Source organism: Hippocampus bargibanti, linkage group LG10 (assembly GCF_051943395.1).
Source record: "Hippocampus bargibanti isolate YZ-2025 linkage group LG10, ASM5194339v1, whole genome shotgun sequence".
NCBI lineage: Eukaryota > Metazoa > Chordata > Actinopteri > Syngnathiformes > Syngnathidae > Hippocampus > Hippocampus bargibanti.
The window spans coordinates 24,747,719-24,775,687 of NC_142743.1; the positions used below are offsets into that span (position 1 = coordinate 24,747,719).

At 46.5% G+C, this 27,969-nt stretch overlaps 1 protein-coding gene across 2 annotated transcripts in view; it reads right to left on the reverse strand.

Annotated features, from left to right (window-relative positions):
* Positions 1-399: 399 nt before the first annotated feature.
* LOC148893095 (protein phosphatase 1 regulatory subunit 29-like) overlaps positions 400-27,969 on the reverse strand; it is a 33,325-nt gene continuing 5,755 nt past the window's right edge. The window contains exons 3-7 of one of the 2 annotated variants that reach the window (XM_089005880.1): positions 6,731-6,892; positions 5,857-6,262; positions 5,521-5,670; positions 4,450-5,444; positions 400-4,008 (exon numbers count right to left, since the gene is read on the reverse strand). In XM_089005880.1, coding sequence (XP_088862006.1) covers positions 2,514-4,008; positions 4,450-5,444; positions 5,521-5,670; positions 5,857-6,027 — 2,811 coding nt within the window. In that variant the 5' untranslated portion in view covers positions 6,028-6,262; positions 6,731-6,892 and the 3' untranslated portion in view covers positions 400-2,513. Of the gene's footprint in view, positions 4,009-4,449; positions 5,445-5,520; positions 5,671-5,856; positions 6,263-6,730; positions 8,861-27,969 lie in introns of those variants that run through there. The other variant, XM_089005881.1, reaches the window with a different exon arrangement.

Consider the following 27,969-nt stretch of genomic DNA (forward strand, 5'->3'; position numbering starts at 1 on the left):
GATTAAAGAAATAAACTGTACGGTATAATAAAGTGGTTTTATTGACCTTTGTGATGGTCGTTAATGGCTTGATGGAATGGAGTGTTCGGTTTCCTCAGCATTAAACACTTGATGAGGAACGAACGTAGCCGTCTTCTTTCACCATCTTGAGGAATGATCCCTGGTAGGTGCTTTCTCTGCCATCATTTTACCGGGGGGGCCACGGGGCTGTCGACCTCGGAGGAGGTCCGCCTCAGATTGGATAGCTGACGCTACATATTGTCTGTCACCGCTTGATAAACGAGCGGTCGCCTTTGCCCGAAGGTGTGGGTGACTTTGGCCATGGCTATCGGCTGAACGCGAGGCATCATGGCGGGGCCTCGGGGGTGGGCTGTAGATTGGGGGGGGGGGGGGGGGGGGGGGGGGGTTGATGTGTGTTTTGTATTTGATGCAGGAGGTGTGCAGTTCCTCACCACACGTTTGTCGCTATGGCACAGAGCCCCGCAGCGTTCACTCAACTCTGAAGTAAATAGATAGAAAGCTAGCCAGCCAGCCAGCAGATAGCTAATAGATAGCCAACAGATAGCTCGCTAGATAGCTCGCCACCAAGATAACTATGTAGCTAAAAGAAAGCTAAATAGATAGAAAGCTAGCCAGCCAGCTAGTAGATAGCTGATAGATAGCCAACAGATAGCTAGCTAGACAGCTAACCACCTATATAACTATGTAGCTAATAGAAAGCTAAATAGATAGAAAGCTAGTCAGCCAGCTAGCAGCTCAACGCACGCAGTCGGGTATATTTCCCACATCGATACAGGCGCTAATTGCAGCGAGAACAATTAGCCCAGATTAGCCTGCTGTTCTTTCGCCGCCCGTGCCGGTGCACAAGAGCGAGCGAGTCTTTTCTGACAAATGCGGCTAATTCGTCATTATGTGGCTAAACGGCGCCCGCGTCGGAGGAGCAGGTGTTGGCGGCGCAACGGAACCATTTTGCGGCGCTTTGATGGAATTAGCGGGGAAGCCAGAGCAAGCGCGCCGCCTTAAGCCCAGCACAGAGCGGCTGCTGGCCAAGCCATAGCTCCACTTGCCAACCTGCTAATGAGGTAGTTGGTGAGAAAGAAATTAAAAAATAAAGCTTTTTTTATTAAAAAAAAAAAAAAAAAAGTGTCAAAACAACAGAACCGGATGCGACCCCCTGCAGCACTTGAGGTGGTCTCATAATGGGGGTTTAGTAACGAGTCTCAGGTTAAGATTTTCGGTTTTGGGGCGGTAGTGGGAGGTAAAAGCAGAGATTGATTTGGGGCAAAATGGAGGACAAATAAATATATGTGGGGGTTCACCACCAGATAATGAGGTGTCTCTACAGTTTTGATGGATTTGGCAGTCCGTAACGACTATGTGGCCACTGCCAAAAAAAACAAAATGGCAACCCTGATTGAGCTGATCAGTGACAGGCACCTGCGAGGACCAAACGTGCCACGCGGGACGCAGTCGAATTCACATGGAAACATTCCGGAAAGAAAATACAGTCATACCTTGGCTTACAAACTTAATTGGTTCCCAGACAGAGTGTGTCAGGCGAAAAGTGTGTATCCCAAAAATTAATTTCCCATAGGAAACCATTAAAATGAGAATAATCCGTTCCCAGGTCCCCATAAAACATCATTTTCTAATTTTCTAAGCCTTAAAACGACACAAAATAGACCTTATTTTATGTAGAATAAATGTGCTATGGTATTATGATGAAAGAAATAAACTGTATCGTATAATAAAGTGTTTTATTGACCTTTGTGATGGTGGTTGATGGCTTGATGGAATGGAGTGGCCGCTTTCATCAGCATTAAACGCTTGATGAGGAACGTAGCCTTCAAATTTCACCATCTTGAGGAATGATCCCTTGGAGGTGCTTTCTCTGTGATCATTTTACCTTGTTCCTTATCAATTGTGTTCTGTTTAGCTGGGTTGATAGCTTTTTGCATCAAGTGTACGGATGGCTTGTGCGGGTTATTTGTGGAGCCTGATTGATGAGATATTTTAACCTTGCAGTCTATATACTCTGCCTTTGCTGCCAAAGTTGAAACGAGTCCAAATTTCATAGTTTTCTATCCATTTTCTCACTCTCTCTCAGTCGTCTGCCTGTCTCTTTAATGTTTAAATACCTTCCCCCCACACTGCTGCGTTCTTGACCAATTACGTGCGGCTTTAAGACTGGGGGCGGGGAATAGAGGCCAAAAAAAAGTCCGCTCCCATTTCCTTGTTAGGAGAACCAACTCGTTCGCCAACGTCACTCATTGTGGCGCTCCGTGTGTATCCCGATAAATAGTTCGTATGCCCAGGTTGAATTTTCATAAATTTAACGTTCATAAACCGCAAAGTTTGTAAGCCAAGGGGTTCGTAAACCGAGGTATCACTGTATACTGTCCACTCCTGGATTCCCCTCTAACATGGGGAACCGAGAGAAAGGTGTCCTGCTACATGATCACCCACATTTTTTTCCCGTCGGCTGTTGGCATCCAACCTTCATTTGACGGGGCTCACAGCTTCTGTTGGGCGGAAACGCCCTTCCAATAGTCTAAAATGTCATGAAGGTCCTCGTCCTTGGCGAACTGAACCTTCTTGCGCAGAGCGTGGCCCGCCGCCATGTAGGACGACGCCTCCTCGCGGGGGTTCTTCTTATACGGGCGAAATCGCTCCCAGATCCGCAGGGTGCTCTCCGACGAGTACTCGGGACTGGAAGAGTAGCCTGAGTTGTAGTGTTGGCGGTGGCGGTGCCGGCGGCGGGCGGGCGACAGCTGCGAGTAGGCGGCGGCGGCCTCCCTCCTGGAGCGCCCTCGCTGTTTGAGAAAGGACGCCTTCTGAGCCGGCGAAGGCGACTCACCGCCGCCCTCGTAGTACAAGGCGGGGAAGGAATGGCGGTGTTCCGAGCTGTGGTAATCCGGCTGAACCTCCAGGTGGTAGTGGTGGGGCTGCTGCTGCTGCAGACCAGGAGCAAGAGCAGGACCAGATGCCCCACCTCGATTTCCACTGCCGTTACTACAGGCCACGCCGCCGCCCCCATTGACGCTCCCCATTCCGTTGCAGCCCGCGATCCCACCGCGCGCCGGGCTGAGTTTTTCCGATGGGTATTTGGGAGGCTCGCCGCGTTTCTCTGGAACATCGGCGCCGACCGCCCGGCCGCTTTTGCCCGGCCCGCTGGCGGCAGGGACTCCGCAACGGTTCTTGGGCACGCCGGTGTCTGCGCTCAACTGCCTCTGGAGGGGCCGTACGGCATTGGCCGGGGGCGGGTCACGGTAGGGAGGGGAGAGAAACCCCCCGCCGCTTAGACCCGGGCGTTCTGACAGGGGCATCACCAGAGGCACGGGGGCCACGGAGGGAGGAAGGGGCTTCTGCTGCAGCGGAGGATGAGCTTGAGGCTGTGGAGGGGCCTGAGCTTGAGGATGGGACTTTGAGTGCACCTTCGGGGACGAGGCCAGGACTTGGTCTCCTGAAGCCATGGGCAGGAGGTTCCGCGCGTGGGGTGGCTGCTGTGGGGCATTTGTGTTTTCCGACGCATCCAGTTTGAGGGCATCGATGCAGTTGTTGATGATCTGGTTCACCTTGTCCACCTCCTTGGCGATGGTGGAGATCTCAGACGCCGAGCCACGGCCGTCGTCATCGGAATCCACCGCAACATCGCCGCCGTTTTCGCTTCCAGCGCCCCGCCTATCCAAAACCACTTCCCCGCCTGCACTAAGTGCCAGGATCTCCCCGTCTCGGGCCTCCCCGGCAGTCCTCACGTCCATGTAGCTCCCCTTGGTACCCAGCGCCTCGGAAAAGGCGCTGGCCATTTTCTCCACCTGCGGTAAACTGGAGAGACGGGAGGAAGTGATGTTGGCCGAGCCGTGGAGCATGCCGGTGCTGGAGGAGGCCGACGGGGGCAGCTTGCTTCCTGCCGACCCTCCGTGGTGATGCTGGTGGTGGGCCTGGTCCTGGAGGCGCTGCACGGCGGCTGGGTCGTAGGCCACTGCCGCTGCCGCTTCTGGGCCATACCTGAGGGAGGGGACAGGCACGATATCCAATTTCAGGATGGGTGACATGACTTTTAATTGCTAGTACACAAAATCTGCCTACTTCAAGAGAAATGGAATCTATTTCATGACACGATCCACGTAAAATATTTGTGGGCACCCGCTTTTGGGTCAGGACTCGAGTCGAGTGGGGTATCGTTTTCATTGTCATAACCTTGAGGAATATTTTTCGTTCACACTCCGAACTTTCTGGGATTTAACGCAAGAAATTTGAAGAATGGATTTAAAGTTCTCCGGTAGCTTTCCACCGTCCTCAGAATCGTCATTTTTTATCACTAAGAGATTAATGTTCATGTTTGCATCTGCGCCTGGACACCCAATTTTGACAGCAGCAGGGATGCGACATCAGCCGCTACCCACTTTTGGGCTCGGACCCTAAACTTGGAACAGGGAGTTCACATACCTCATCTCCAGAATGGTTTTCGTCACGCTCAAAGCTTTCTCCTTCTCCTCCCGAATGCGTCGCCGTCTGAGGCAATAGTAGACACAGCCCAGTACGATGACCATAACGAAGAGACACCCCAGTATGGTCATGATATAGTGCGTGGTGGTGGATGGGTTGCTGCGGGGGTCCGCCGGTCCCACGGCCCGCGTGGTGAAGGACAGGCAAGTGTGGTTATAGCGCTGGGATTTTCCAACCGAGGCGACGCAATAGGTGTAGTTGGTGTGCGGCCGGAGTTTATCCAGAGTCACCGCCTCCCTTTTGTTCTTCAGGGGCATGATGTCCGCCACAAAGGTGTGGTTGTACTGCGACAGGACGTACATCTTGCTGTAGGGCCGTGGGATTTGCACCACCACGCAGGCGCTGAAGAGCGACACGGTCTGGAGCTTCATGGAAATCTGGTGGTTGTAGGTTGGATCGGGCGTGGACGAAAAGCTCGGCTGGTGATACAAGCCAGGGTCCGGGTTGTCCAAACCCATACCGGAGCCGTCCAGTTCCGGCCCGGCGGATGAGATTCCCGGAATGATCGCGCCGTCTTGACACCGGGTGAAAAGGAGGACTCTGGCATTCCTCCCGTGTCCCGGTGAGGGGCCCAGGAGTGGGTAACCGTTGAGCTCGTGGGGGGTCTCGCACTGCAGGCGGTCGTAGGTGTGCGTGACGTTGTTGAAGGCTTCCAGCCAGCTAAGGAAGCTGTACAGATCGCAGCCGCAGTGGAACGGATTCCCGGCCAGCTCGCACACCAGCAGCTGGTTGAGGACGGTGAAGGTGGACGGGTCCAGGCGGGCCAGCTTGTTGGATGACAGATCCAGGCTGCTGAGGCTGGGGCTTTCCCAGAAGGCGTTGGTGGCGATGACCTCAATGAGGTTGTGCTGAAGGAAGAGGCACTGCATCCGACCCAGACCTCGCAGCATGCCCTCTGTCAGGTTAGTCAGCTTGTTGTAACCCAACTGTAGAACCTGAGAGACACAAGACCCAAGTCTCGTACACTCTTTACAACAACCGCACAAGTGAGGCGAGCGCGAAGGGCAACACCTGAAGGTTCGCCTGGCCGGCAAAAGCCCCGTCCTCGATGTAGCTGATCTCGTTTTTGGTGAGGTTGAGGTCGGTCAGGTTGGTGAAGCGGTACATGGCGGTGAGGAGCACAGCCTTCAGCTTGTTCTCGTTCAGTCTCAGGTCGTGAACCTGCAAGGGACATCTGATCAAATCCTTTGTCGGTCTGGCACAGCCCTTGATCTCATTCCTAACAAAAGGTGGTTTTGCAGTGACCCGTCAGTAACCTCGATGTTTTGAAAGGACTCTTTCCCAAAGAGTGAAAAAAAAAAACATCTCAGTGCTGAAGCGGTCATAAAAGCAAAGAGCATGACTGACCGTACTGTTGATGTGCTGGGGAATGGTTTCGTACGGAGGTTGGTTCTGACTGCAGATCGCCAACCAAACGTAGCCTTTGTCCCCCTCGATGAGCCAGCAGTCCCCGCTGACTACCGTCGGCAGTCGCAGGAACAGTAAGACAGGGAGGAGCAGTAGATAAAGGAGAGCCATTGTCGGGACAGACTGAAATCAAATCAAACGGAGTTTGGAGGATCTCAAAATGGCCGCTTCGAGGCGCGACAAAGGACGGGCTGGTCTCTGCGACGATTTAGAAAACGGCTGCCGCCATCGTCCCCGTTTTAGGTGTTCCACATGCAATGGTTCTGAAGACGCTCTCGCCAGCTGCAACTCATTGCCCCCCCGGGAGTGGGCCAAGTCCCGACAAACCAGAGAGTCCGCAGACAGTCTACAGCAACACAAAAAACATGACATCGTATTTGAATCAGACATTGGATGCAAACTTGATCCTGCCACTAACACAACAGAAGAATTTAAATTCATGGCCAGCCAAAAACCCCTTCAAATTTGTACAGATGACGGCTGAAGAAACCTTCTCATCGATGGATGGACCACTCCTGTACCACTGAGAGTTTACACAGTTGACTCGATCCATTAGTTGGCTGCAATCATGCCATTGAATGGCAAGAAAGCCCGCAGGTAAAGAAAAATTGGCCAATTATTCACCTTTCATGTCTCAAAAGCATACATATAGACACGCTGCGGCACGATAAAAGTGCAAATGACGGCCATTGCAAAAAAAATACAATAAAATCAAACGGGGGGGGGGGGGGGGGTCAGGCTAATTGGCGAACAGAGGAAGCTCCTTGTAATTTGCATGTTTTAACAGGACATTTGCCGACATGCCGTTGTTTACCTTCCTCGCCCGGATTAGCCGCAGATTAGCTGCTAATCCGCCGTAAAATATGATGAGACTCGGTGCGGCGATGAAAACTTTGACTAGTTTAGATTGCCTCTCGCAGCCAAGTTGAATGACAGGAAGACGAGATGAAGACGGACGGAGCTTTTGGGAACGCCCCTGAAACAAAATGACAGACATTTAATCCCTCTCCATATTTCTTGATATTGTTCGTAGCACTCCGACTATCCTCCGACAAGGCGCTCCAAGCCACCGGCCTCCCCAAACTTGGACTTTGTGCTAAAACAAAGACCGAATGGCCCGACTCAGATGTTAAAAATTAAAAATTGCCAAAGGAAACAAAATTCCGACATTTCCAAACCGAACAAAGATCTCGAAATCGGAATAAAGCAAACGTTTCATTTGAATAAAAAATACTTTTTTTTTTTTCTTGAAAAAGTTATCGGAGACGTTTTGTAAGTTGTACGCCCGATGTAAAAGTCGCATGCCCCGGGTGTGCGGGCAGACGTTATTTCAGACACTGCCATGCGCCAGAAAAGGACCGCCACATTTTTGAGCGCAACCCTGTTTGCTGCCTCGTCACGAGTGGATGTCGCAACGACGGGACGGAACAATCCACTGTCAAGTGTGCGGGGGCGGGGGGAGTGATATCTCCAGTTGTTTTCATACACACACACACACACACACACACACACACACCCTCCCCGATATGCCGACAGTGCCGTTTATTCCGCCGTGAACGATGAGTCCATTAAGCGCCGCCGTGTAGCCTGACTGACGCTAGCTCGACATGACGCTTATTAGTCGACTTTCATATCGGATCCGTCCTGTTGTCATGATGCCGACTGACTGGATTGTTTGATTTTATTTTCTTTCTTTCTTTCTTTTTGACCGCCTTGGCAAAGCTCCGCAAGGATTGAATCCAATTTAGGAGACGCCTCGTCGCCAAATCGCAACCTGACACCTTTTGTGTCGCTCCCCTGCTGGTCTTTTATGATCAGCGCTTTTATTTTGACGGGGGAGCTAATTTGGCTGCATTTTTTCTCTCAAAATGAGCATCTGTTTGTGTGTCACGATTGTCCGTCACAGCGGCGCTTTCATTCAAAGTTGTCATGGTGTTTGCTGGCTCTCCGTCGCTCCGTCAAGCAAATGTGGTCTACTGACAAACTAAAAATGTGTTTGGACTTTGGTCTGTGTAAGCTCTCAGTCGTACAGGAGACCGGTGGTCCTGTGGCAAATTATGCTCCAGATATCTTTTGGACAAGTCAGATTAGGACTTGTTTATTTACAGTAAAGTCTCGTTATATCGATATCGGATATATCGATAGTCCCGGTTATATGGATATTTTTTCGGACTCCCTTGAATATCGATATAACGAGACTTTACTGTATTTTTATTTAATTTCTTGATTTATTCCAAAACAACACAACATAATAATAATAATAATAATAATACAGTGATACCTTGGTTTACGAACTTAATTGGTTCCCAGACAGAGTGTGTAAGGTCAAAAGTTTGCATCCCAAAAATTAATTTCCTATAGGAAAACATTAAAATGAGAATAATCCGTTCCCAGGTCCCCATAAAACATCATTTTCTACTTTCTAATTTTCTAAGCCTTAAAACAAGGAATGTCACGAACGACACCTCACTCATTGTGGCAGCTCCGTGTGTATTCCGAAAAATAGTTCATATGCCAAGGTTAAATTTTCATAAATTTAACGTTCGTAAACCGAAAAGTTCGTAAACCAAAGGGTTCGTAAACCGAGGTATCACTGTCCATTGCATTTATCAGCGCCTTTCAAAACTCTCAAGGTTACTTTACAGTCACAGGATACGTTTTTTTTTGTGGGTGAGCAGCGGCAGCCACATGCGCCACCGTTAACTCACTCAAATTATTAGAAATCTAGCTAGCTAGTTAATAGATATAGATCGTAGATATAGCTAAGAAAGCTAGCTAGCTAATAGATAGATAACAGATATAGCTAAATAGCTAGATAGCAAATAGATATAGGTAGATATCTTCAAGTGAAGACATCTTTTCTATCTCATCATTTCTTTGAAACAAATCAACTCGAAATTGGACTTTTACATTTTCAATTGGTTCCATCGAGCGAGGCCGAATCGCTGATGCGGCGATAGACCGACTAAAGTTTCCGCCGTCAGTCTTCGCCGGCGACCGAAATAAGACGGTTTGCGTCTTTCGTTTGCGCGCCATGTCGTCATCTCCCTTTGGACCGCAATCAAAGTCGCGCCTGCGAAACAAAGACCCGAAAGTCGGCCATCTTGGATGCCTTGATGGCCATATCCCCGACGCTCATTAACTCAACAAAACCATTTTTAATTCCCAATCGGGGGGAATGCAAAGTTCAAATACTTCACTGTCAAATCGAGCAGAAATTAAAAAAATAAAAGCCGAGAAACGTGTCAACGGGGAAAGTCAAATAGCAAAGGCGGGGCAAGGGACACATCGAACGCAAGAAGCGCCGCCATATGTGACATGAAAATGGAAACCATTGAAATGATGTAGTTGCATATGTGTGCACACCCGCTTAAAGTTCTCCACTGTGAGACTAATGAAGGCAAATCCAATCCAATCCAATTATTTTGTGACAGTGCGAAGGGGGGGGGGGGGGGATGGTCATGCGCTACGAGGACCTCAAGGTGGCCTATGCTCGACTCCACTCGGTTGATCACAGATAAGCTGCCGGACGCTTTCACAAAGACGCGGATTGCAATGGAGGCAGACGCCGCACTTTGAATGTCAACATCAAAAGCCATTCGTTGCTGCCATGCTAAACGAGCATGGTCGCCGTGGCAACATCTCTCACCAATTCCGGCCCTCGCTAACCGGCGAAAAAAAAAAAAACACCTCATCTTTGTTTTTAATTTCCCTGGAGGAGTTCATAAAAAAGTATATATATACATACATATATATATATATATATATATATATATATATATATATATATATATATATATATATATATATATATATATATATCGATATATATATATATATATATATATATATATATATTACAGTAAAGTCTCGTTATATCGATATTCAAGGGAGTCCGAAAAAATATCAATATAACCGGGACTATCGATATATCCGATATCGATATAACGAGACTTTACTGTATATCTGGATTAGATGTACCTTTATTCGTTTCGCATAATCTAAAAAGATGAATGCAAAAAAACCCCATTGAATGAACTTCTGCCAGATGAAAAAGCACAAAAAGAAAATGGCAAATAAACAAACAAACAAACGGTGAAATAACATTTGACTGGTGACTGAAGTGGAGTCAAAATGTGACAAAAATGCCCATTTTTTTTCCACTTCCGCCGATGATCAAAGCTATTTGTTGTCGCTTCGTCATGGCCAACAAATCAGTGCCAAGGTGCCTTTTTTTCTGTAATGAGGCTAAAAGAAAAAGGATGTTGTGTTTGACGCCGTGCCCGCTAATGAGACGGGAGGGGGGGGGGGGGGGGCTGCGAACAACCCGGGAGACCCTCGACGCTGAGCGACCGCCGCAGTCCACTGATCAAACGATGCGCCAGTACCAAGTCAGGATAAATAATATGAACTCATTCACTGCCATTTGTGATTTTTTTCCAGGAATTGAAAATGTGACATAGAACGCCATTCCCAAATTTGTTCGGCTTTTGTTTTTTTCATGTTTGGGTGCCAATAAAGCGCTGGTGATAACCTCTGGCAATGTGTTTCCCTTTTCACAAAGGGGGCGGAATTTTCCATTGTTTTCCACGTTTTGTTCCAGCTTCAGCTGTTGTTCAAGCTCTATATCAATCAATCAATCAATATTTATGTATTGTTTTGCATTTTGGACAGAGCATCTCGCCGGCGCGGCTCGCTGGAGACGCCTGAAACGTGGGCCGTGTTGCCGGCTCTAAAAATAGCAACCAATCTGCAACCTTAGCTAATGAGCGCAGCCGCTTCAGACCTGTCAACTACCAGCTGCTCAATTCGTGTCTGCGTGTGCGTGCGTGCGTGTGTGTGTGTGTGTGTGTGTGTGTGTGTGTGTGTGTGCTCGTGATGGGAATTCCGGCTCCTTTGAGAGAGCCAGTTCTTTTGGATCGGCTCACTAAAAAGATCAGTCTCTTTTGGCTCCCAAATGGCTCTCTAGTTTTTTTGTTGCTTAGATGAATTAACTACCAAAAATCATGTAACATTATGTGAAAAACAAATTACTAATGTAAAAAAACAATACACTATATCAAATATTAGTTAGTTATAGTGATGGGAATTCCGGCTCCTTTGAGAGAGCCGATTCTTTTGTATCGGCTCACTAAAAAGATCCATGTCTTTTGGCTCCCAAATGGCTCTTCATTTTTTTTTTGCTTAAATGAAGTAACTACCAAAAATGATGTAAAATTATATTTTACATAATAATTACTAATGTAAAAAAATACAATATATCAAATATTTGTATTTATATGGCTTGATTTATATGTGCACAGAGAGTATTCAAAGCTCACTTTAGCTTTCCCTATGGTTACTCTGGTTTGATGATCAGGTGTTACTCATTTGCTTTTCATATTAATAATGCTATCATAGCAACTAGTCAAAAATATCATCATTGAATAATAATAACAGCATAATGTCATAACATTTGTCCACCTGTCTACCCCTTCTCCTCACTGCTGGGTGTGTCTGTCATTCTCCCCTCCCTCCACTACCACGGATATCGACCAATCGCGTGCGGCTTTAACCGAAGACCGGGGGCAGGAAACAGAGGGGGGGGGGGGAGCCGGCTCGCATTTCCGGCTCCTTGATAGGAAACGGCTCTCTTCGTTCACTTCAGAGATCCGGCTGTACGAATCGCCTCGTTCGCAAACGACACATCACTACTGTCTACGTGTATGTGTGTGTGTGTGTGTGTGTGTGTGTGTGTGTGTGTGTGTGTGTGTGTGTGTGTGTGTGTGTGTGTGTGTGTGCGCGTGTGTAGACGCTGACCACACCGTTTTGATCACATATGCGTGAGAGCTAAAAATAGAGCGTGTTGTTTTCACCTCCTGCTCTCTCGCTTGCATATAGAGGGAACTAAAATAAATCCTGCGGCAAAATGTCTGTCCAAACTTCAACAAGGAAAGTGGAGGTTTGGGGGCGGGGGGGGGGGGTTGTGGTTGACAACTTCATTTGTACTTACATTGCAAGACAACATTATTTGGAAGGGGGAGGGGGCTGAATCGAAGCCAGAAATAACAAGAAGAAGAAGAAGAATCCATTTCAAAACTCTCAAGGACACTTTACAATCACAGGATATTTTTCTCTACGGGTGAGCAGCGGCAGCCAAACGTGCCAGCATTCACTCAACCCGCATATTGATTTATATAGCGCTTTATAGGACCACCGACAGCATTTTTTTTGTTTCCTGACTGACATCAGAAAAACGTTGCATAGCATGTAAAATAGCCAAAACACGCAGGCTGAAATTTTGAGTCAAATGCAAAACAGCAATCAAAATGAATTCAAGTGTCCCAAAACGACTTCAAATCAAACCGGAAATGGCCAGTTTCAGAAGGTCCCGCCCCCTTGTTCGTGACGTCACGATACTCCATCACAAACTGCCTTGCTCCAGAATCAAAACAATGGCTCCAGTGAGTTCAGATGTGGCGAAGATGCTTTCTTGTCACTCATCCAGTTATGGATAGGATTCAAATAGTTCTGAAGAGGAAAGCATACATGTTTGCCATCGATTAAAGGAGTCCTTTCGTATCAATTCGAGCCGTCTGGACTTCGATGTAGCGCCCAGATACTGCACAAGATGGCGCACAAGCTCCATTGGAAATGGGCTGATTTGTCCGCTGGGAAATTGTGTCAACTTCCACCTTTTTGATGCGTGTTAGCGCAATCGGCTGCCACACGCAACCATTCACCATCGCATTATTGATGTCGTTTTCCTTCTAATTTGGCCATCAACACGATGTTTTCAGACAAAACAAAGTACCCAAATTGCATTGTGTGCCGCTTTCTCGATCACGGGCGTTCCCTCCGTGACATCACATCAGGAATCGCCATCAACTGGAAAACAAGACTTCCTGAATATTCAGCGCCAGTCTTAAAAAGTCAAATGTCGCTCTATGCGCTGTCAAATGCGCTCAGTAGAAGACAAATGATGGACGCAACTTGGCCGTCCATCATTTGTCGGTTGTCCTTTAACAACAGCTGATGTTGCAACTATCATATACGGCAAAATAAGTAGTCACAAAGTTAGTAGAAAGCAAGCAGGGAGTGAAACCAAGATGAAGCGGTACAGTCCCATTGACAACAAACTCCGGAATCTTCCAACTATCTTTCTTCCGTATGAACCAGGAAGTAAAATCAAGCAATGTTTTAAACTATTGCGCAATTCAAACGGCATCCAAACTGTACGTCTGTTGCTCCAGATCCTTCTTTTGTGCCGCATGGTTAGATAGAATGCTTTCTTTTCTGTTTTTTCCCCTCCCTCGTTGGACAAAATAAATACATCAATGGCCGGACTAACAGTTTGTTTGGGTCCGCAGAGAGACAGCCCGGGGGCGGCAATTATCCCGCAGCGCTACGGAGCTTCGCCGCATCTTGTTTTTCTCTTTCTCTCAAGCGCTAATGCAACAGTCAAGCCAAGAAAACATACACGGTGACATTCAACTCTGAAGGAGCTCCTTCTCCAAATAAGCTACCGATGTGTGGTTCGCCAACGAGCCGGTTCTCTGAAGTGAACCAAGAGAGCCGACTCCTAACAAGGAGCCGGAAATGGGAGCCGGCTCTCTGAAGTGAACCAAGAGAGGAGCCAGAAATGGGAGCCGACTCTTTTTCCCCCTCTATTCCCCGCCCCCAGTCTTCGGTTAAAGCCGCACGTGATTGGTCAAGATCCGTGGTAGAGGCGGGAAGGGAGAAATTACAGACACGCGCAGCACTGAGGAGAAGGGGGAGGGGTTAGAAAAACTATTGAAAATGTCAAAGTGGGGACATGTCTGCTGGATTGTTTTGAGTTGAATGAAAGACACATTCCAGGGAACTTATTATTATTGGATTGGATTGGATTTGCCTTTATTAGTCTCACAGTGGAGAAATTTACATTTCATTTCATTATTACTATTATTATTATTATCATTTTACTAGTTGGTATGATAGCATGATTAATATGAAAAGCAAATGAGTGACAGCTGATCATCAGACCAGAGTAACCGCAGGGAAAGTGAAAGCTGGCATCCACTAATTCTGTGCACATAGAAATAAAGCCATACAAATAAAAGTATTTGATAAAGTGTCTTTTTTACACGAGCAATTCATTTTTCACATAATTTTACGTGATTTTTGGTAGTTAATTAATTTAAGCAACAACAACAAAAAAACGGAGGAACCATTTGGGAGCCAAAAGAGCCGGATCTTTTTAGTGAGCCGAGCCAAAAGAAGCCACTCTCCGAAAAGAGCCGCAATTCCCATCAGTACAATACCATACGTTTTGGAAATTGTACGCCCGACGGAAAAGTCGGGCAGACGATATTTCAGACACTGTTATTAATAAAACCACGTTAGTTAAGGAAGCCTAAAAAAGAGTCACATTTGAAAGGCCACCAAAATGGCCGACTTCCTGTCACGGCTTCCGGACACTTTTTGAGAGTCTCCCAAAATTGCTCAGTGAAAACAATTTTGAGCAGGTGATTTTTTTTTTTTGGGGGGGGGGGGGGGGGGATTAAAAGTGCATGTTTCTAGCCGCTGGAATTATTGCTGAATTCATTTCAGGCTTCCAAAGTGGCGATGCGTTGACCAAAGACCAAAACGGCTTCAATCCATCAAGCGCTGATGGCCCAAAAGCGGCGCGACCTTTCTTTTTTCTCTGATGTCTGACTCATCACCGCCGCCGACGGCGGCGCGACATGCCACCGGATGGGAACCTCGTACGTCTTCCGTGCTAAATAGCGTCGCTAGCGGCAGACTAATTGGCGAACAGAGCAGCGAGAAGCTTGCCCACATCTGGACGACAACGTGATGTCTTACTTTGTAGGAGCAGATGGAACAAAAAAGACAACAATTGGAACTAAAAGCATGAAATAAAAGCTGCAAAAGGGCGACCCTGAGATGCAGAGCGACACTTTCACCCGCTGCATGTGTTTGCTCGTGCTTGGAGACCCCAAAAAACTAAATTAAACTAAATATGGAAGACAGAAGAGCAAAAAATAAAATAAAAATGACGCCATTATCTAATTAATGCTCGAAGCTTTTTTTTTTTTGTGATGTGCAACAAATAGCCAAGAAACCTTCCGAAACCTTCAAATTTGTACAGATGACGGCTGAAGAAACCTTCTCATCGATGGATGGACCACTCCTGTACGACTGAGAGCTTACACAGACAAATAGCCAAGAACCAAATTTCCACAAACAGGTCACGTCCAGTCAGCGGTAGACGACAGCCAATCAGTGACGGAATGCAAATGGCTTGGGGGGGGGGGGGTCTTTTTTTTGGATGGCGAGCGGATGAGGAGCATCCGGAGTGACATTAGCAATGATGGACCTTGACAACACCAAGAGGCACGGAGCCATTTAGGGATTTGCAAGCCTCGGTCTTCAAAAAAACAGCCAACGTTGGCTTCACTCAAGGCTCAAAATTAGTTTGGAACTTGAAAAAAAGACATTGCAAAAAGCTTGCAAATTCTTGATTGTTTGCCTCCTAACTGGTGCCCGTAAGAGGGAGCATGTGCATTTCCGAGCCTCCTCTGAGTTTTCAATCAATCAAGTTTCAAGTGGAAAAGGTTGTTTGAAACATGACCTGGGACTGTCCACTCTTATTTTGAAGCCAGTCCGTCAAAGCCAAAAGACATTAGTCCATTAAGACCTTGATTTCAAGCAGGCCCTCGGATGGAATGCGCTCATTCAAGTGATTTGAAAGCGTGGCCCAAGATCGAAATCGTCCTCGGAGCCCAAACGGTGGCTTCAAAGCCGCATTTCAAAGGCCAAACCTCACCCTATTTTTTGGTTCCACGGAAAGTTGAGCCTCGTCATCAGGTGGAGCCAATTAATTGGGCGCAATAACAACTTTAACAATTTTAACCTTGCAGTATACACTCTGCCTTTCAACTATCAATAAAGTTGAAACGTGTTTTCTATCCATGTTCTCACCTTTTCACTTTTGTTTTTTTGTTTTTGTTTCAAGCTCTGTCGTCTGCCTTTCCTGTTCATGTGCAGCACTGTGATTCTGTAACCCCTCCCCCCGCTGCGTGTGTGTTCTTGACCAATCACGTGCGGCTTTAACCGAAGACTGGGGGCGGGGAATAGAGGACAAAAAAAAAAGTTGGTTGCCATTTCCAGCTCCTTATTCGGAGCTCCAAGAACCGGCTCGTTCACGAATGACACATCGCTCATTGTGGCGCTCCGTGTGTTTCCGGAAAAATACTTTGGACGGCAAGTTTATATTCTCGCGAAATTAACATTCGTAAGGCGAAAAGTTGGTTAGCTAAAGCATTCGTTAGCCGAGGTATCACTGTAGATGTACACAGAGAGAGAGAGAGAGATTCCAACCAACGCGCTCTTATCTCAATTCACTTCCTTTGTTTTGTATTTGGTGGGATCTCTAAACTATAAATCGGCACTATTGGGGCCATTTTCCTTGACGTAATACGCGGCGTTGTGTTTGGTGAAGCGTTAGCGAAGAGACGTCTTCAGTCGCTGTTCCTTGAAATGTCTGGATTGGGTCTCCAAGCGAGCCTGCCAAATGCCGGCAGACGTCGAGAAAAAGGCCACAAAGGCAATTCTGGTCTTTGAAGGCGGCGTCACTTGAGGACGTGGCGAAGATAAGGAAGGCGCCCTCGGGACCGTCACAGACAGACGCGCTCAAAAAGACAAAAACAAGAAGAAGACAGACAGGAAGCGAAGCGAAGCGTCCAGCACAAAAGAGATTTCTTGGAGGATAACGAAAAGAAAACGTGAATCGGGAATTGAACGCACGCGAGGAACTCAAAGAAGGACCGAAGAAGACGACAAGAAGCCCGATTTGTGTGCGCGCTTTGGCTTTTCAGGCTAGCTTGGAGCCACGTTGGCTTCCTGCTAAACAATTTTCCGCACCGGGTTGGTCATCGTTTGGGATTTCTCGTTATATGAAGTGTCTGAAATAACTGTTTCAAGAAATAAATAATAATCAGAATAATCAAACTGCTTTTGCGTAATTCCGATTTCAAAATCTTCGTCCGGTTTGGAAATTTCGTTTGGCAATTTTTAATTTCGGTTGATGAAAAGCTTTCTTCAACCCGTCATCTCTACTTCTTTGAAGGTGTCGGCAGGACACTCACTCTGGTATCACCTCATCAGGTCTGATGTGGTGATACCAGAGCAAATGGGGCAATCAGGCCAGTCGTTAGTCAGGACAATAGGAACAACCAGTGGAGCCGCAGGGAGTAGTCCTCTGCTCCCCCCAACCTGAGAGCAGGGACCTATCATAGCAGAGTCCGGCACCGCCATGTCTGGACAGTAGGGGGAGATACATATATATATATATATATATATATATATATATATATATATATATATATATATATATATATATATATATATATATAGGGCCAAAACTATCAGCAAATTTTAGTTTTCTGACGAAGCTTGACGAACGTCCGACAAGAAGTACAGATGACGGCTGAAGAAACCTTTTGATTGTGGGTTTTCACTTGTTTTTCCAGAAAAGCCGAGTGATTCCCGTGGTTTCCGCCAGCATCTGTCTCTCCGTCTTCTTCTTCTTCTTCTTCTTCTTCTTCTTCTTCTTTTCAGTGCGTCCGCCGCATCCCCGAAGCTTTTGAATAATAAAAGGGCTCATCCGTCCGTCTCTGGCACACTCCCGCAGGATTCACTCACGGGTCCGCTTTTAATGAGATTAGCACGGCTAATGCCTCTGCTCGCTAGCTCTCTCGCCGCGGGACGGAGGAGTAGCCCCTCCCCCGCCGTGAGCATTAGCGCGGCTAACTAACACAAAACGGCAGAGAGCAGAGCTTGACAGATTCCGAGCGTTCAATCGAACCATTTGTTGATTTATTCGAGAAGGGAAGAAGCTAACGAGTGCTAACATCCATTGCAGCTAAAGTCCTCCATTCATTGCTCGTGATGATGAAACCTCAAGGGAAAAAAAACCTTGGGTCTGAAAATTACGCGTTCAATCGCTAACGCTAACAGCTACGGTTTGCCATAACGAGAGCAAATTCTGGCGGAAAATGATTCGGATTACAAAAAACAGTGCAGAACAATGACAAATAGCTTCTTGCTAGCGTTTCACGAGCTGGCCTCATGGGATAAACATCACATGATCGTGCTATTTTCTTCCCACTCATTTTCAGTCAAGCAAGAGCAGCAAAATGGCCGCTTTCCTGGAATGTTCACTCAACCCAGAAGTAAAGCAAATAGCTACAAAGCTAATAAAAATAACAATCATACATTTCCTTTATAAGTGCATTTCCGAACTCTCAAAGTCACTGGATAAGTTAGATAGCTAGCTAGATAGATAGCTAGCTAGTTAGCAGTTAAAAATGTCAGGGAAAAACTTTGACACGGGAAAGGCTGAGAAAGCCACGCAAGAGCAGACCTTCGCTAGCATGCAAAGTTTCATGACAGCCGCAAGATCAAAATCTAATCAATAATAAGCATCGTCATTTAATTTACTTTCAAAACTCTCAAGGACTCTTTGCAGTCACAGGATATTTTTTTCTGCAGGTGAGCAGCGGCAGCCACACGCGCCAGCGTTCACTCAACCCTGAAGTAAAAAAACAAATAATGATTATTATTAGAATCAGAAAGCTTCAATAGTCCCACAATGGGGAAATGGGCAATAATAATCAGCATATTATTATTATTATTTATTAGCCTAGTAGTAGTAGTAGTATTGTTAATAATGATAGTAATGTTCCTATAATCATATTTTGATGATTATTATAAGCCTTTTTTTATTATTAACGCATGTGAAAACGCTCTCATGTGGATTTTGTCCAAGCTTGCCGTCATCGCGTGTGTCTTCTGGCGCTAACCTCGCGATCCGTGCAAACATTTTCCCACCGGCAAAAAAAAAAATATAAAAAAACCCCGCAAATAGTTTCTCTCCCACTCGGCAGAATGTCAGCGGCGACACGGGCGACACCGTGTGCTTTTGGCTCTTTTTCTTCTTCTTCTTCTTTTGGCCCTTTTTTTCTCTTGAGACCATCTGCATTGAGATCCTTGACGTAAAGGTTAAGGTGGCCGCCAGCGTTTGTGGGACAAAGAGCGGAGGAAGAAAAGGAATAAAAGGAAGGAAGGAAGGAAGGAAGGACCACCGCGGTGTGGAAATGTCAGCTTACTGACCACAAAAACACGCCGGGGGCGGCGGAAAGCCAAAAACAAAACGAAAACATGGAAATAGCTCTGGTCCACGGGGTCAAAATAAAACCATAGTTTCGGATGGAAGTCGCGGATGGTTCGAGAACTTGAAGCGTCGTACAGGGATTCAGAGTGTCATTCGTCATGGTGAGGCAGCCACTTCTGATGATAAAGCTGCCATTTTTTTTTTAAACAGATAAAAAAAACAGACAGTGTATTGTAGCTGTTCAAATAGCTGACATGTTTGGGCGTCTACTTAGGCCTTCGTCAGAGTGTCAAAGCTGCCAAAGCTTACAAGGAATCAGTCCTCAAGAAGAAGGCTACGTTCCAATACCACACCACATTTATTATACACAAAATAAGGTTTAGTTTTAAGGCTTACGTAGTAGAAAATGATGTTTTATGGGGACCTGGGAACGGATTCTTCTCAATTTAATGCTTTCTTATGGGAAATAAATGTTTTTCGCCTTACACGCACTTTCTGGGAAGCAATTAAGTTTGTAAGCCAAAGTATCACTGTATAGATGACTTTCAATTTGGTTTTTCTTTTTGTTCCTTTGACTTTCTTATGTTTGATCTATACGACGCATGGGCATTAACCCTGCGTCCCGTCCCGTCCCGCCCCTTTCTTTCACGTTTACAGTCACATTTTAAGTGTACCTACCCAAAGGGGTTTTCTCGTTTTGTTTACTTTTGTTTTCAGTTTCCACGTCCCCGATCCGAAATTGTCGCGACGCTTTAAACAAAACAACAATGGCCGATTGTCATTTTTCGGAAGGCAACAAAACCAGAGGTAAAATGGCAGTCAAGCAAGGCGTCGGCGCAAAGATGCGACGGCGCCTGGCAAAGTGCCAGCAGTCCAATCCCTTTCGGTCCAATGAAGCGCTTTTGTCAAACGGCGTCCACCTGAGATGACGGCTTGGCCGCACGCCGCCGCCAAATAAGAGGCGTTGTTGTTTCCGTACGCAAAGGCTTTTTGTTTTTGTTTTGCAAAGCCAGCGGCGTCCAACGTGGCTCACTTGTCCCCCGAGTCCACCTTCTCCGCCGTTCTTTTCAACTTTTCTTTTTCATCCTTTGTTAACACGAAGAGTACAAAAACATCTTTGTCGCCGTCATTCAAAGTCACGTGGCTTTTTGACAGACGTCCGCGGCGGCCATTTTGTATCTATTTAAACTTTGACTTTCTCGGACTTCCTGTCATGACGTCACATCCTGTCCAACTTTATAAAAGCTCTCCCAAGCGGCGGTATTCCCCCTCTGGGGTGGGCTGTTACATTTTGGGCCGTTCCAAAGATTGAAGAATCTTTATGATTTTACTTTTGATTCCTGCTTCGTGAATAATCACCCAAACACTATCTAGCTCGCTATGTAAACTCTCTCTCTCTGTCTCGGGTGATGCGGGGGGAGGGGGAGACGGTGGGGACTGTGTCGTGACTCCACGCCCGCCTCTTCTAATTGGACTTGACATTCCGGCACGGCTAAGCTGTGCGCGATCAATGTGATGGTGACAAATACACATTGTTAGCTTTAGCCGCCCGTGACTGTAATTGACAAGTGGCGCTGAGATTGGAAAGGTCCGAAACGGTGCTGGCGCGACTTCGTCAGGGCATCGGATGCCGCGGCTGACGAAGTAGCCATTTGTACTTTTTTTTTTTAGCGCTCCACTTGACGGATTTTTGTATTTTTATCATTTAATTGTGACCGTATGTATTGTTTCGAGTATGTGTGCGGTGTCCTGTTTTTGTGAAGGTTTGAGCTTTTCCCCCTTGGTTTGTCTACAAAATTACAGTATGAGTGTGTCTGATGGAGATATCATTCGTAACAAATGCATTTTTTCAGAGCAATATTATGCCGCCCCCCCCAATGGAAACAATCGTTGTGGGCTTGGTTCTTCTTCTTCTTCTTCTTCTTCTTCTTCTTCAAAGCCACCTCCCCGCATCTTTCCTGTCTCCACAAAATGTTCACCGGCCAAGCATGTTGGCACACTAACCCAGCGCCGGCAGGGGGTGTCGGTAGGGCGGCGGATGGGGTGGGCGGCAGGCGTGGAGCGCCCCAAAAACAACAACAACACTGACGCGAAAGGGGTTCGGATACGAGTGGGCGAGACACCTCCGAGCGCCCGCCCACAAACACCAGCAGGTCAGCAAAGCTTTAAAATTCAACTTCCTGTCACGCGTCAAACACGCCACCAGTCTTTAATGCCAACACTCGGTGTGCGGGGGGGTGAGACAGAGAGAGACAGAGAGAGAGAGAGAGAAACAAAGAGGGAGAGAGAGAGAGAGAGAGAGAGAGAGAGAGAGAGAGAGAGAGAGAGAGAGAGAGAGAGAGAGAGAGAGAGAGAGAGAGAGAGAGGGTGATAACTTCCTCTTTTCGCACTTTGGTTGCCAGCATGTGACTCACACACACGCACACGGACAAATAGACCCCCACACTCAATAACACGGTGGTTAATATCGACAATTAGCATATTAGCATGCGCGACACCGATGTAAACACAAAGTGAGAGCGCCAACACAGCAAACAAACAGTGTCAAAATGGATGGCTACAAGCCACTTCCAGTCCGCCTCGGACCACATCAGCAAACAAACTGAGGCCAAATCGTCACCCAAGCACCAGCAACAAGAAGCGGTCACAACCAATCCCCATTCAAAACAAATCCACAAAAGACGTGTCACAAAGTGCCAGAAAGAAAGAAAGAAAGAAAGAAAGAAAGAAAGAAAGAAAGAAAGAAAGAAAGAAAGAAAGAAAGAAAGAAAGAAAGAAAGAAAGAAAGAAAGAAAGAAAGAAAGAAAGAAAGAAAGAAAGAAAGAAAGAAAGAAAGAAAGAAAGAAAGAAAGAAAGAAAGACGCTGGCCTCGCCACCTTGTGATTGACAGCCTTCAAAATCCATCCAAAACCAAACGAAAGGAAAAGTGGCTTTCTCTTCATACAACCGTACAGTTTTCGGACAAGCTGTGTCTGTCTGGAGTAAAACAATTAATAACAAACGTATTCCGCTAGTACATAAACAACGCGCAAACGTACACGATATGCGCTGATGTACAAACGTCGCATTTGCAATCTGCTGATTCCTGCAACTTTCACACACACACACACACACACATTCTTGTTTCAATCGTTACAACTAAGGAATGACACCACCATTGCTGCTAAGTTTAGAGAAGAACTCGTGTTCCATTTGAACGCTAAATGTCAGCCCATTTCCCACTTCAACTTCTTTAAAAACAAAGCAATAAAAAGTGGACTTGAAACTGAAATAACAGCAGGAGTGAGGACTCTGAATGGGTACATTCATTCAAGTCCTCATCGCTGTAGTGAATTTGGTTCAAACATCGCTTTGCTTTTTGTGGTATGAACTTTTTCCTCTCGTTAACCACACACACACACACACACACACACACACACATAGACGCACACTGTGAGTAGAAAGTGTGTGTATCCAAGTGAAATGAAAATACACACACAAAAAAAACAATTTGGGTGAATTTGTGAGGACCTCTCTGAAACTTGAACAGATGCATAGATAGACCCTCGAGAAGCCTTTAGAGTGACAAACTTGTGAGGACCGTCCAAAAAGTCCTCACTTGTCCAAAAATGTCCTCACTACGTATGGTATCAAATGTTAGCGGTCCTCACAAGACTAGTCATACAAACACACACTAATTGCTGTACGTAAAGGATGGCCTTAGAGTGTGAAATGGCCTTCATCAATAAAAGTTTAATTGTGTGCGGACGAGATGGTAAGATTGCTTGCTTGCTTGCTTGCGCGTTGGCTCTGGGGGTCTCCGGGGTGACTTGTAACAGCAAGAATTCGCCGGCACCCCTGCGGTGACTTCGGACCTACCACGGTGGCCAAACATCAGGAAATATTGATGGGGGAAGACACACAATGTGTGTGTGAGTGAGTGAGTGAGTGAGTGAGTGAGTGAGTGAGTGAGTGAGTGAGTGAGTGAGTGAGTGAGTGAGTGAGTGAGTGAGTGAGAGTGCCAGGCTGCAGGAAATCAAAGCCAAACAAGACACAATAACTACACACCGCTCACAGGCAAGATGAGAAAAAAATGTAGTGTGGAGAAAGAAAAAGATTCCAAAGAGGAGAAGTTGGCAAGTGCAGACGAAACAAACGAGGCGGACTCACCTCAAGATCAGTGAGCGCTGGCGCAAATGGCTGCCGCTGCTCACCCACACAAACAAATCTGTGACTGTAAAGTGTCCTTGAGAGTTTTGAAAGGCGCTTAGAAATGAAATGTATTATTATTATTAATAGCGCAGAGGGAAAAAAGTAACAACAAAAACATGGTGGGTATTATTCACTGGTGTGAAGCATTGAAGTCAAACATGGAACAAATGGAAGCGCTGCGCGGTGTAAACGAGCCTCTGGCAGACCTCTTGATGGCTCCTTCAAGAGGAAGGCTAGGCTAACAAATGGGGTTTGTTTAGTCGCAGCAGGTCCAAGTTGGTAGGGGCGGAGATGGGGGGGGACGGTCGCTAGGGTAGGCCAGTGCGTTGGTTTCACGGGCGCTTGAGCATTTTCCGTCGCTCGGGATTGGGGGGGGGGGTGGAAACCCTTTCAGTGGTTCTGCGTAAAGAAGATTGTTGTGTATGATCGCGAGCAAGTTCGGCGGTGTTATGTTAAGGAAGAGTCCGGGAGACAATTCAATCCCTAAAACGCACATCGTTGACAAAAAAGCTGAAATCACGAGGAAAAAAAAAACCAAAATGCAAGACGAGGACAAACGACAACAAACGAGGACAAACAACCAAGACAAGCCTGCAGCAAAAAAACACTAAAAGCCTTGCGCAAGGCAAACATCAAGAGATTGAAAAGATTGCTCGCTTGTCACTCAAGGAAAGGACAAGGAAGTCCAATACAGACGAAACACAAACACAAAAAAACAACAACTTCCTCCTTATAAAAGAAAACGACACTTGGACACCAGAGTCGTGAGCAAAGGTGAATAATCAAACAGCCGTTTGCTGACGTGGCAGATAGAACACCGGCCCGGCTCGGCCCGGCTCGGCTCGGCTCGGGAAGGGAACACCCTCCACTCCTACCTCACACTGGAAACACAAACGTCGGTTTTTGACCGCATTCGGTTGCAGAAACCTGTCCGAAAACCCAAAGATTTCCCTTTTTTAATCAATGTAATCAATATCTGCTCACAATGGACAGGCTACGCAAAGATAACATCCCGTTAGCGGAGATCTCAGGCTAACGCGTCTGCTTTTTTAATAAAAACTTTATTCAACAACAGCGATCTTGTCGCTCAAAATGAGACGCGACAGCGGGAAGTGACGGACATGGAAGAAGCGGAGCGGAGTCGAGTGGTGCATTCAGGTACGCTCATTTTGGTCGGTTGTCTTGACTGTAGGTGGCTTTGGTCGCTGGGTCGTTTGCTTGGTAGGAGGTTTCATTGCCATCTTAAAATTCAACAGGTCCTTATTGTTATTATTTTTGGACACCGTAATATCGGTGGCATGCCGCTCTCCCTCGGTGCCCTTGGAGCCCGCGTTCCCAGGCGCGAGTAATCCGCGTCCAATTAGTCGCTATCGCTTCTAGGCTAACACGCCGCGTACGCACCAGCACGCTTGCAAGAGCTTAAGACCACTTAAAACGCATTAATTCGGCTTTCATCTCCCAGTCGAGCAATCGCGACGGGCTTCAAAGGCCCTTCATGCAAAAGCGCAGATGCTAAAGCTAACAGCGAGTCCCAACCTCAACTTTGTCAGAATTGACTTTCTACGCGGAGGCACCCCCGCCAGCTGCCTCTGCGTGAGCCGACTTAGCCTCGCTTAACTCGGCCGGTAGCGGCTAGCGAGATTTCTCCGATCTCTTTCAGTTAACGCGATTTCAGAGCAACGCCGCGGCCGCAATTAGCGCGTCGATGGTGAGCGCTTCTTGAAAAGACTTCATTCGAAACCCGAACCTTCTGGTCAAAGCCAACAGCGATTCGAATGCCGACGAAACACTTGAAAGCCTCGTTTGACGCCCCAAGCGTCGTTTGGAAGCAAAGTATCACACGTCTTGCTCTGGATCGATTCCAACGCTCATTAAAATGTGGCCTTCTGATAGTTGCCCCCCCGCCTCTCGACATCACTCCCTTCCGACGGGAGGGGCTTTGTGAGATGCCATCGGAGCCCGAGCAGAACTTCATGCAAGGGTGGATGCCGTCAATTACCAGAACCTCGACTCAGCCAGAACCCCGCTTGGCTGAGTCCGCCAGCCATCCAGCCAGTGTGTGTGTGTGTGTGTGTGTGTGTGTAAATCCCTCGCACACACGTCCCCACCATATGGCAAAAACGTGTGTGTGTGTGTGTGTACGCGGCCAAGCGGGCTTTCCTTGCGGCTAAGTTCATTTTTCCATCTGTGCTGACATCCATCAGCTTTCCTCTGCCGTCAACCTGCTGTGATTTAAAGCTAAAGGGGGAAAAAAAGGTGGGCAAATCAGGCCTACAGCGCCTGCGTCCCATTTTTAATGGCGCGGAAAATGAAATGAAGTCAAAGACGAAAATGACAGTGATGCGGGGTGGCCTTGACTTGTTGAAGAGTGCCGAGCAGCTACAGTTTGGGCGGCGGATTGAGTTGATTACAAAGATAAGAACCTTTTTCACTAAGAGAGCCATAAAAGTCAAATATTTAGAAAAGTTTTCCAGTAAGAGTCATAAACACACGCACGCACGCACGCGCGCGCAGCCACTTTTCAACAAAACGTCACAATGTATTATTTAAAAAAACTTAGCATGAATGCTTTCTCCGTTCCTCACGATTGGCAAAAATGCAGCCAAACGATGGGAATGAAAGTCAACTTGCCAGGTCCGTACGAGAAGGTACAGCTAGATAGCCTGCTCACAGCTCATTAGCTTCCACGCTTGCTTTCTGCTGGAATCGCGGCACAACATTTTCTCTTCAAAGGCGAATCGTTCGGTCCATTCGACCTGAAGTGTACAATACTAATCAGCTTTTTTACTTCTTTAAAAAGGGCCGTTAGCTGTTTCGACATCGACGGCTACCATCCAATCAATATTGCTCATTGAACATCAACGGCCACCGTAGGTCAGTATCATCCAATCAAAATTGCACTTTCAAACAGGAAATGAACAGCGAAAAACCGAGAAGATGTATTTTGTATTATGTGCGAGCCAGATGCGATCATCAAAATGGCGCTTCATGGAGAAAATGGGGCGCAAGGAGGCCAGGAAACTTGAGCGAAAACTTGTGGTGTCTTCATCCCAAATGCAGGAAGAAAAACACTCCCACGCAAGCGCCTGAATTATTGAGACGCCATTTAAAGCGAACCACGGTGGAAAAGCGGACGTCTGTCTGGATTCTGCTCAGCCATCTGCTGTGCTCCGAGCACAATCCCGCCCGGAGATTATAATGCAGAAATTGAATGGTGGGATTGGGGTGGGGGCGGGGGGGCATTTTGCGCAAATCATCAATGGCCTCGGCTCTAACCTTCCACAGTTGATTGAATTTTTATTTGGTGTTTTGTGGTTTTTTTTCTTGTTTTTTTGTCTTGTTTTTTTTTGTCTTACTTCTTTTCATCTTTTGTCTTGTATTTTTGGGGTGTTTTTTTTTTTGCGTTCAGTAAAACTTTTTCAGCCGTCTCACGCCACGCCTACACTAAACGATTAAAGACTCCGTTATTTTACCACTTTGCGGCGACTGGCTGTCTCGCACGTGACTTTTCAATTTCATCGACTTTAGGAGAAATTTTGGTGGCTATTTTGTGGGAGAAAGCACACCGGGAAAAAAAAAATTAAAAACCCAGACACATACGCTTGAAACGTTTTGGGTGCACGGATATAACCGAGAATTCACTCATTTATCAAAATAAAACATCTTTAAAATGCTATAATATAGAACACGGAAGTACTTTATTCTTTCCATGCGACTCGGTACCAAATGGCAAGGCCGGTCGTGAAAATGTCAATTTCCCATAAAAATGTCGAGCCGATCCCGTTAAAAGATCTCCGACAAGAAAAAGCTACATGGAGCTCCATCCAAAATGTGACGCATGTCAGAAAAAACAAAACTTTGCCATAAAAATGTTCCCCATATGTGTGGTCCACTAAAGCTTAGACCACAAAAACTAAAGCTTAGACCACAAAATTAACATTTGCATAAGCAAAGCAACTTTTTCAAACATGAAGCAAGACGTGACTATTTTAATCATATTTGATCACCAAAAAAGTTGGGGTGGGGTACTGACACACATGGCGCGCCATTTTTGCAGTCTCACACACACAACAGCCTCAAATCGCAAAAGTGGCCGCCAATTGCTTCTTTTGTGCTTGTGATTTTTCGGCTTTTTTTAACGATCAGAATCAGAATCAGAATCAGAATCATCTTTATTGCCAAGTATGTAGAGCACACAAGGAATTTGTTTCCGGTAGAACACGCTGCACTAGTATCGATGTCATTCAATTGAAGAAGTTGAGCTGATATTGGGGCCCCGTCATCTCCCCGGGTCAAAACTTCAAGCGCGTCGGCTCCTGGAGGACGTCGACGCGACTATTTTGGGGATGACGGACGTGCCCTTTCAAGTACGTGACAAGAGAGTGCTTTGTTGGCGGCAAACAACTAAAATGATGACAAAAAGAAAATGGAGCATTTGTTTCCCTGAATGTGTCAACGCACGCATGGAACAATGACATAACAAGACTCGTCGCTTTCGGGAGTCCAACTGAAAGTTTGAACATTTGTTCAGGACGATTGCACGGGAATTCGAAGACAGATCGCTAGCGAAATTGCCAACTATGTTTTTTTTTAGGAATGAGGTGACCCCGGCTTGTCTTTGGAGCTAAACTCCAATATTGAATTGAGGCCATTGATTGAAATCGCTCCGTGCCTTCGCGGATGACTCTAAAATTAAACAGAAATTCATTTTTCCAAGCCCAACT